Source organism: Symphalangus syndactylus, chromosome 11 (assembly GCF_028878055.3).
Source record: "Symphalangus syndactylus isolate Jambi chromosome 11, NHGRI_mSymSyn1-v2.1_pri, whole genome shotgun sequence".
In the NCBI taxonomy this organism is placed as follows: Eukaryota; Metazoa; Chordata; class Mammalia; order Primates; family Hylobatidae; genus Symphalangus; species Symphalangus syndactylus.
The window spans coordinates 134,103,112-134,112,332 of NC_072433.2; the positions used below are offsets into that span (position 1 = coordinate 134,103,112).

At 61.3% G+C, this 9,221-nt stretch overlaps 3 protein-coding genes across 6 annotated transcripts in view; 2 read left to right on the forward strand and 1 right to left on the reverse strand.

Moving 5' to 3' along the window:
* The window catches only part of ZC3H18 (zinc finger CCCH-type containing 18), a 62,607-nt gene extending 61,702 nt beyond the window's left edge, over positions 1-905 (forward strand). For all 4 annotated transcript variants that reach the window (XM_063612526.1, XM_063612527.1, XM_055232779.2 and 1 more), the window contains one exon: positions 46-905. In XM_063612526.1, the coding sequence (XP_063468596.1) occupies positions 46-244 (199 nt within the window). In that variant the 3' untranslated portion in view covers positions 245-905. The remainder of the gene's footprint in view (positions 1-45) is intronic.
* LOC129492719 (uncharacterized) lies at positions 901-4,274 on the reverse strand. Its single transcript, XM_055297909.2, has 2 exons — positions 2,454-4,274; positions 901-1,179 (listed from the first exon to the last, which is right to left on the reverse strand). Exon 1 carries the CDS (start codon positions 3,553-3,555, stop codon positions 2,521-2,523), a length of 1,035 nt encoding a protein of 344 aa, XP_055153884.2. The 5' UTR covers positions 3,556-4,274; the 3' UTR covers positions 901-1,179; positions 2,454-2,520.
* A 2,803-nt stretch (positions 4,275-7,077) lies between these two features.
* Positions 7,078-9,221, forward strand: IL17C (interleukin 17C). Its single transcript, XM_055299281.2, has 3 exons — positions 7,078-7,406; positions 7,740-8,068; positions 8,571-9,221. Exons 1-3 carry the CDS (start codon positions 7,401-7,403, stop codon positions 8,827-8,829), a joined length of 594 nt encoding a protein of 197 aa, XP_055155256.1. The 5' UTR covers positions 7,078-7,400; the 3' UTR covers positions 8,830-9,221.

Consider the following 9,221-nt stretch of genomic DNA (forward strand, 5'->3'; position numbering starts at 1 on the left):
AGATGCGGCTTCTGGGGGCTCAAGGTCTTCCCCATCCCCTTGTAGGAAGCGCCAGCTGTCACCCCAGTCCAAGAGCTCCAGCAAGGTCACAAGCGTGCCCGGCAAAGCCTCGGATCCCGGCGCCGCCAGCACCAAATCAGGGAAGGCCAGCACGCTGTCGCGGCGGGAGGAGCTGCTGAAACAGCTAAAGGCCGTGGAGGATGCTATTGCACGCAAGCGGGCCAAGATCCCCGGGAAAGCATAGGCCGTGCCCCGACCAGACTGGACGCATTTTTATACATAGGGTAAGCGCAGCCATTTTGGATTTTGCAGTTAATGTCTTACTTTGGCTGTGATTCTTTTTAAAAAGTAAAAAAGAAAAAAAAGTTTCTCAGCTGGAAAAGAAGCCACACAGGAAATGACAACGACGCTGAATCCCAGCCTCCCTCCCCAGAGCAGAAGTCCCGCAGGACAGACAGAGACAGCTCTAGTGACCAGCCCGGTTCTCATGTAAATTACAAGCCCCAGCCGCCAGCCCCGCCTTCTCTTCCTCTTCCACCGTCTTCTTCCCTGGCCCTGGTCAGGCCTGTGGAGCCCCAGCTCTGGGTCCCTAGCCTGGGTCCAGGCAGCCAGGCTCCCTCCTGAGCTGAGAAACGGAACCTCGCGAACCACTGGTGGCACCTTCTTCTCCTCCCCCGCCCCCGATTACCCGCCCCCGAATCAGAAATATATCTATATTCTCGACTGAAGTCTCATCAGGAAATATTTCCTGTCGTTTATTTTAAGCATCAAATTGTTTTAGTTGATTTAAAAAGGAAAAAATACAGAAAAGACCAAAAAAAGGCCAAGGGTGGTGTTGGGGCGTCTGTCTAATGTGGAGGGTCTTTTTTTGAGGGGTCTCCTAAAATAAAATATTTTGATAAGCAGCTGTCCTTGCCCTCGTGGTGTGTGCGCCCTCTGCCCATGCGCAGCCGGGGCTGCCTCTGTCGTGCGCTGCACTCTGCCCAGCACTCGGGAGCCGCTGGGGGGAAGGGTGTGGCTGCGCGCTTCCTCCCCGGGAGTGCCAGTTGTGGAGCAGCTCCTGCCTTCAGACGCAGCCCAGGAGAGCACTCCGCCTCAGTTTCCCCATTCGGGGGGCTGGGTTGGGGCTTCCTTGGTCCGTGAGGTGGAGGTATTTTCCCTGCAGGGGCCGTGGAGCTGCTGGAGGGGAAGAGGTCCAGGACTGAGTCCCAGCCCCAAGCCCAGCTGCCACCTCTGCAGTGACCACCACCGGCTCCATGTGCAGGCCCGAGACCTGCTGAGCCAGGCCCCACGTGTGATGCCACGTTCCACAGCAGGGGCCACCGGCAGAGCCCCCCAGGACCCTCCGCTGCTGCTCCCTGCTCTCCACCTTGAAAGCCACAGGCCTGCGCCTGGGCAGAGGCCTCCCAGGTGCATGCTCCAGGGCCTCCAGCGCCTCCTTTAATCAGATTCAAGTAGCCGCAGTGTGGTGCCCAGGCCTGCGGCCCATCCGTGTCCCTCATCTCCTTCCTGACACGAGGTTCAGGATGAGACCCCCGAGAGAGCGCTCCCTCCCGCAGGGCTGCGAGCTGAGCCCTAGGGAGGCAGCAACCCGCGCTTCCGCTCCCAGCACGACCTGCGTCCATGCCACTCTTCCCCTGGATTAAATGACAGAGTGTGGGCAGAGGAGGTGGGCGTGAGCGAGCACCACAGGTGGACTGCCTGTGCGCTCCTCGGGACCGTTTCCCATTTTATGTCCACCTCCCTCCACAGCACAGGCTATGCAGTTCATCTTGTGTCCCAGCGGCCCGGATCATGTGTCTCAGCAATTTTTTTTTTTTTTTTTTTTTTTTTTTTTTTTTTTTTTTTTTTTTTTTTTTGAGACTTAGTCTCACTCAGTCGCCCAGGCTGGAGTGCAGTGGCGCGATCTCGGCTCACTGCAAGCTCCGCCCCCCGGGGTTCACGCCACTCTCCTGCCTCAGCCTCTCGAGTAGCTGGGACTACAGGCGCCCGCCACCACACCTGGCTAATTTTTTGTAATTTTAGTAGAGACAGGGTTTCACTATGTTAGCCAGGATGGTCTCGATCTCCTGACCTCATGATCCGCCCATCTCGGCCTCCCAGAGTGCTGGGATCACAGGCATGAGCCACCGTGCCCGACTGCAATTTTTTGAGGCTTATCCAATTTGCCATCAGGTCAAAGCCAGGTGCAAAGGGAATTCCCGTTCTCTGAAAAGGGTGGTCTTCAAGGCCACGGAGCTGGAGTCCAGGCCACCCTGGTTGCCAGCCTGCAGCCTGTCATTTGTGAGCTGCACCATGAGGGCTGGAGGCCAGGAAATGGCGCTCTGTGCCCCCAGTGTGGGGCACCTCAAGCTAGCATCTGCAGTGACTGTCTCTTTACGGCCAGGAGCGGACAGGTGAGCCCACCACAGCTCAACGGCCAGGAGTGGACAGGTGAACTCACCACAGCTCACCTGTGGACTGGGACCAGGCGAGGTCCCCTCTGCGGCTGATCAGCCCCCGGCCACAGCCCTAGGCACCTCAGTCTGGAGCTGGGTTTGAACTCGCACTGGGTAGCAGCGGACCCCAGGTGTGGCTACCCATCCCTCTGGCTCTTGGACACCGGTGCAGAGGGGCCTGTCCTAGGAGGGTGACTGCCCCCATGTGGTCTAGTGGAGAGGATGTTCGGTCAGGCAGCTGGGAAGGGCGGCCTTGCTGTGTGACAGGCATCGATGGGCGTCCACGCCCTCCAGGGACGTCCTGCTCCAGGCGGCTAGCGCTCACGTTCTCTTCGCTCCCCATGCAGTGACTAGAAAGCCTGTGTGGGGTTCTGGCAACAGCATCCGCCCGCCAGCCCCTCCCAGGGGGTGCCCCAGGGCCTCTGCCCTCTGCCCGCAGCTCTTCCCCCACAGCCACGCTCCCACCCACCCGTTTGACTGGGCTTTGGGTGGGCAGGCAGACGTAGACCCTGCTTGGAGGCAGTGGCCCTAGAGGGATCCACAGACGAGGAAAAGGCCGAGACACACGAGACCACTCCTGCCGGGGAAAACCCATGAGGGGGTGGGGGCGGCCGTGCCGCAGGGAGGGGCCCTCTGCTGTCCCAGCCAACGTCTCATGACGATTTTGCACCCCCGCCAGCAGTGCCCTCGGCTGGACACACCTGTGTTGTGGGCAGCCGCCTGCGCGTGACCCGCTGTGCACCTGCGCCTTGATGTGGGGGGGAGACCCTGCAGAGAGCGCCTCCTTCCGCCCTGTCCAGTGCCCTCCCTGCCTCACCCCTCTTCCCGCAGGCCCGCTCAGGGCGCTAAAGGGCTCCTGACTGTGGGTCCGTCCTACGCTGCGTCTGGGGGGCGTCCCCCGCGCTGCCTCTGATCCTCCCGGCCCTGCGTGTGTCTGAAGCCCCTCGTTCCTCATCTCCCGACCACGGTCCAGGAGCGTGGTCTGCTGGGGGCGGGCCCGGGTTGTGGTTTGAGAGCCGGCCTGTCTGGGCCTCCGCCTCCGGGCCGCCCTCCAGCCTTCCTGCCGCCGCTTTTCCAGTCTTGCCCAACCTGGTATTTCTGCGCTTGCCTCAGCCATCCGCAGGAGCGCAAGCCGCCCTGCGTCCTCCCGTCTTCTGCGCCCACAGGACCCCGGGCCCCGCCCAGTCCGCAGGTCCCGCAGGTCCCCCCAGGTGTGTCTTCCTGGCCCTGCGACCCCCGGGACAGCGCTGGGAGCACGCGGAAGGTGGGGAGACGCGCGGCGCTGGCCGGGTCCCTGGCGCCGTTCTCTTGGTGCAGCCTGTGCCTGGGAGTCCGGCCGTCTCACCTCAGAACCAGAGCAGAGCGGGAGACGGGGCGGCGGCCGCTGGGAAGAAGGCAGCCCCGGGTCGGAGGAGGAAGGAGGCGGGGCGGAGCGGAGTCCACGGTGGGGCCGCCTTCTTCCATCCTCCCCTGGGCGGGGCGCAGGATGCAGGGGCGCCCAGCCGAAGGAGGGGGGCTGGGGAGGACACTCCTGTGCCTGAGGGCTCCGGCTCCCTCTGCTCACTCCCTCCTGCCGAACTTTTCCACTCAACCATTTACCTCCTCAGGCACTGGCTGCCGTCATCAGGCCGACCAGGTCCTGCCCGAGGGAAGGGCGTGTGGCCCACGTGTGGACAGACCTGTTCCCCATGCCAGGAGGGAGGGTCACTGGCTCCACCTGGGGATGGGGGACAAGGGCACTAGGCCGAAGTGGAGGGCTTCTCGCTCTCCCCGTCTTTTCCTGGCCTTTTCCTCCATTCCTTCTGGCTCCTATCCCCTCCCCCTTCCTCTCTTTCTTGGGTAGGGTTGAGCAGGTCGTGCGCTGCACAAGGACTCCCAGCAGAGGACGAGGACTGACATCAGTTTGTCTTTCCCTCCCAACACTGTGCGTTCCCTAACCTTGCAAGAAGGCACCCTCCTCCCCTCCCCACCCGGCTTGGCCTGCAGCCCCAGCCCCAAGCCGCAGCTGGGCAGGTTGGGCAGAGCACTGGGGAGGCCAGGCCTGGCCATGCTGAGCACGGTGACTCGTCAGGGTTTGCACAGAACATCTTGGGTACCCAGCTGCAGGGCCCTCGGGACATTTCCAGTGAGGCTTCCCTGGGCCTTGCTCTGTGGCAGAAGGGACCCGGGGCTGCTTCGTAGGTCTCAGCCCAGGGGAGGCCCCCAGAGACACCGGAGCCAGGGAGGGGCCCAGCCCCCTCCCCCCCGGGGCTGTGCTTCGCATGCAGAGGTTGCGGGGGATCTTGAGTTTTTGTCCCCAGAAGAATGGCTGAGTGGACTCTGGAGAAAAGACAAACACCCCCGCCCCACTGCCGACTCCCTGTCCCCCAACAGTAAGAGTGCTTGTCAGCCTCCTGGCGGCAGGTGCTGTGGGCTGCGACCACCTGAGCCACGCAGGTGACGCTAATGTGCCTCAGGGCAGCCCTGGCACTGGAGCTGCTGTCATCCCACTTTACCCATGGGGAGAGCCGCTCTCCTCCCTCCTTTTTCCATTCTGTGTTATTTACAAAGCACCCTCCTTTGTGTGCCCTGCACCACTCTCAGCCCTGGGTACACAGATGGGGCTGCCACAGACGTGGCCCTCAAGGTGCTCAGGCCGCCTTTTGGGGAGGGCCGTGAGGGGCTGGAATTTTTCTGAGATAGCCAAGCACCCGTGCGGAGAGGCCTGTATCAGCCCAGCCTAAGGCAGGGTCAACCCACGCAGGAGCACCTGTCCTGCTGGGGATGCGGTGGATTCTGCTGTGTCCTGGAAAAGGCTCTACCCACACCCTAACCCGACCTGTGAACGCGCACTCATTTGGAAAAGGGGCTTTTGCTTTGTTGTAATTAGGGAAAGGATCTTGAGATGGCTCATCCTGGGTTAAGGCAGGTCCCACGTCTTGAGAAGGTGAGAGGGATTATCTTTTAGACTGGGCCCTAAATCCAACAACCCATGTCCTTATAAACCACAGAAGAGGAAAAGGCGGATGCAGCAGAGAGGCCACAGGAGGAGCCGCAAGCCTGGGAAACCGAGGGCTGAAAGAGCCTCCAGGAGGACCGAACCCTGAACACTCCCAGCTCCACGGCCTCGTGGAATAAACTTCTCCCATTTCGCACCCCCCAGTTTGTGGTGCATGGTTAGCACAGCCCTAGGAAACCAGCACGGATAGTGAGCTCCCCGTCATAGGAGGTATGCAAGCAGAGGGTGGGTGGGCAGGGGCACTGTAGGGAGGAGCAGCCCTGGGGACTCCAGCAATCTGTGTTTGATTCCTCCCAGACTGTTAACCCTGGGGCACAGCCTCCTTCACCCCCAGAGGCCCACGGCAGACAAGAGGAGGCGCTGGAGGGTCCAGGGGTCCCAGTGCTGCCTCGGCCCCACCTCACTTAGGGGCTTTTGTGTTCAGAGAGACCGTTTTAAGCTTAGAGGACACCTCCGTGGAACACATCTGCACCGCGGCAGGGGAGGAAAGGCTGGGGGCACACAAGCGCCCTCCCTCCCGCCTTCACCCTGAAGCTGAGGGGACCAGGGCAGACAGATTCCCCCACCTCTGGTGTGGCCAGGGGCCCTGGGGACTCCAGGGGAACCCTCCTCAGGATGACATCAAACCCCCAGCATTCAACACTTCCCGAGCTCTGGCTGCAGTTGTCCCTTTCCAGGGAAACAAAGGCACCTCCAGCACCCCCACCCCAGCCAGCCTCACCAAGCAAGGAGGCCAAAGGCAGCTCCTGTCCCCGCTTACATAAAGCTTCCTATGTGTGCTGGTCACACCTCACACCTCACGCCTCACTGACACCTCTCACCTCCTCCTCACACCTCCTCACACCTCACTCACACCTCACTCCTCACACCTCACACCTCACACGTCCAACTCAGACTTTTTAGCTTGAACTTTTTTCTCAATAAAACCACAGAAGCCCAGGCCGGGTACAGTGACTCATGCATGTGATCCCAGCACTTTGGGAGGCCGAGGTGGGCAGATCACGAGGTCAGGAGATCGAGACCATCCTGGCTAACACGGTGAAACCCCGTCTCTACTAAAAACACAAAAAATTAGCCAGGCATGGTGGTGGGCGCCTGTAGTCCCAGCTACTCGGGAGGCTGAGGCAGAAGAATGGTGTGAACCCAGGAAGCTGAGCTTGTAGTGATCTGAGATCGCACCACTGTACTCCCCACCTGGGTGACAGAGTGAGACTCCGCCTCAAAAACAAAAACAAAAAAAACCACGGAAGCCCAACAGAGACCTGAAGATGTGCCTGCCTCCCCCATCTCCTCCGGGACCTCTCCCACCTGGGTGAAGGGGGCACATTAGCCTCACCTGATCTTGATCATCTCAGCTAAAACACTGAACCACCCTTCGCGCCTACCAGCAGGGGACGGAGGCCAAGGGGAGCAGATCACTTGAGGTCAGGAGCCCCAGACCAGCCTGGCCAATATGGCAAAACCCTGTCTGTACTAAAAATACAAAAATTAGCTAGGCATGGTGGTGGGTGCCTGTAATCCCAGCTACTCGGAAGGCTGAGGCAAGAGAATCACTTGAACCTGGGAGGTGAAGGTTGCAGTGAGCCGAGACAGCACCATTTCACTCCAGCTTGGGTGACAGCAAGACCCTGTCTCAAAAAAAAAAAAAAAAAAAAGTTTGAGAAGGTCAGACAAGGCAGCATCCTGTGCAGGTGCTCAGGTTGGGCGGAGTCTCTCTCGGGAGGGGAGTAACAGGACAGAGCTCCCCGGGGCCTCCTTGCATGTCTGTGTCCTGATGCACAGCAGGCGGGGGCTGCGGGGACCCAGCTGGGCACTTCCCGAGGAGGAAGTGGTGCCGGAATTTCCCCCAGGTGTGGCCTCAGGTATAAGAGCGGCTGCTGCCAGGTGCATGGCCAGGTGCACCTGTGGGATTGCCGCCAGGTGTGCAGGCCGCTCCAAGCCCAGCCTGCCCCGCTGCCACCACCATGACGGTGAGCCCCTCCACACGCCACTTGGATGGATGCTGCTTGGATGCGCAGCCTGGCCTGGAAGGGCTGGGGTTCCCTGAGCCTGGGATGAGGGTATTGGGATGGGGTCTGGGAAACCCCTCAATCTGGGGGTAGGGGAGGCAGCTGCAGATCCTCGGAGCCCAGGCATGCTGGGTGTCTTGGGCTGAAGGGCTAGCCTCTCTGGGCTTCAGTTTCCCCATCTATAGATCGAGGGCTGTACTCCATCTTTCCCCTGGGAACAAGGAAAGCTGAGGTGGAAGTGAGGTGCCCCTTGCCCCGGGCACCTCCTAACCACCCACCTGCCTGTTTCACCAGCTCCTCCCTGGCCTCCTGTTTCTGACCTGGCTGCATGCATGCCTGGCCCACCATGACCCCTCCCTCAGGGGGCACCCCCACAGTCACGGTACCCCACACTGCTACTCGGCTGAGGAACTGCCCCTTGGCCAGGCCCCCCCACACCTGCTGGCTCGAGGTGCCAAGTGGGGGCAGGCTTTGCCTGTAACCCTGGTGTCCAGCCTGGAGGCAGCAGGCCACAGGAGGAGGCATGAGAGGCCCTCAGCTATGACCCAGTGCCCGGTGCTGCGGCCAGAGGAGGTGTTGGAGGCAGACATCCACCAGCGCTCCATCTCACCCTGGAGATACCGGTGAGGACCTGGGGATTCTGCTGTGGCATGGGGCTGCCCCTCCCCTGGCCGGTCCCTGACTGCCTGGAGAGCTCTCTGGGCCTTGGTGGTTCTCACCTGCCAAGTGGGCGTGGCCACCTGAGCTCCTTTCCCTCTGGCCCTGCTGACCTGGGCGGCTGAGCTGCTTCTTGCGGCCGGCCGTGCCCTGCCTGCCACTGTCCTTGGTGGCCAGGGTCCCCTGGGGAAATTCTGGGCCCCTCACCTGAGCTCCTGCAGAAGTGGGGCTGGGTGATGAAGTAGGAGGGAGGCTCCTAGAGGCCTCCGGCCCCTGTTCTGTGCTCTTGGAGGGCCCTGGGGAGACATGGATTACCACCACGTGAGCCAGACTGCACGCTAAGCCTGTGTGGCTCAGCCCTCACTGCCTCAGGTCCCATCCTGAGCACACGGAGAGGGGCCCTGAGGGGAGAGGGGCCTGCAGGAGGCGAGGGTAGGGCCAGAGACTCACTGTGGGCCCCGTCCGCAGCGTGGATACAGATGAGGACCGCTACCCACAGAAGCTGGCCTTCGCCGAGTGCCTGTGCAGAGGCTGTATCGACGCGCGGACGGGCCGCGAGACAGCTGCGCTCAACTCCGTGCGGCTGCTTCAGAGCCTGCTGGTGCTGCGCCGCCGGCCCTGCTCCCGCGACGGTTCGGGGCTCCCCACGCCCGGGGCCTTCGCCTTCCACACCGAGTTCATCCACGTGCCTGTCGGCTGCACCTGCGTGCTGCCCCGTTCAGTGTGACTGCCGAGGCGGTGGAGCCCCTAGACTGGACACGTGCTCCCCAGACGGCACCCCCTATTTATGTGTATTTATTGTTATTTATATGCCTCCCCCAACACTACCCTTGGGGTCTGGGCATTCCCCGTGTCTGGAGGACAACCCCCACTGTTCTCCCCATCTCCAGCCTCAGTAGTTGGGGGTAGAAGGAGCTCAGCACCTCTTCCAGCCCTTAAAGCCACAGAAAAGGTGTCGCACGGCTGCCTGTACCTTGGCTCCCTGCCCTGCTCCCGGCTTCCCTCACCCTATCACTGGCCTCAGGCCCCCCAGCCTCCCTCTTCCCAGCCTCCTTGGAAGTACCTCTGTTTCTTAAACAATTATTTAAGTGCACGTGTATTATTAAACTGACGAACACA

Coding starts and splice junctions, on each gene's coding strand:
- LOC129492719 (XM_055297909.2), bottom strand. CDS start 3,555: ATGGCTGAGGCAAGCGCAGAAATACCAGGTTGGGCAAGACTGGAAAAG.
- IL17C (XM_055299281.2), top strand. Junction 8,069..8,570: donor ATCTCACCCTGGAGATACCG/GTGAGGACCTGG, acceptor CCCCGTCCGCAG/CGTGGATACAGATGAGGACC.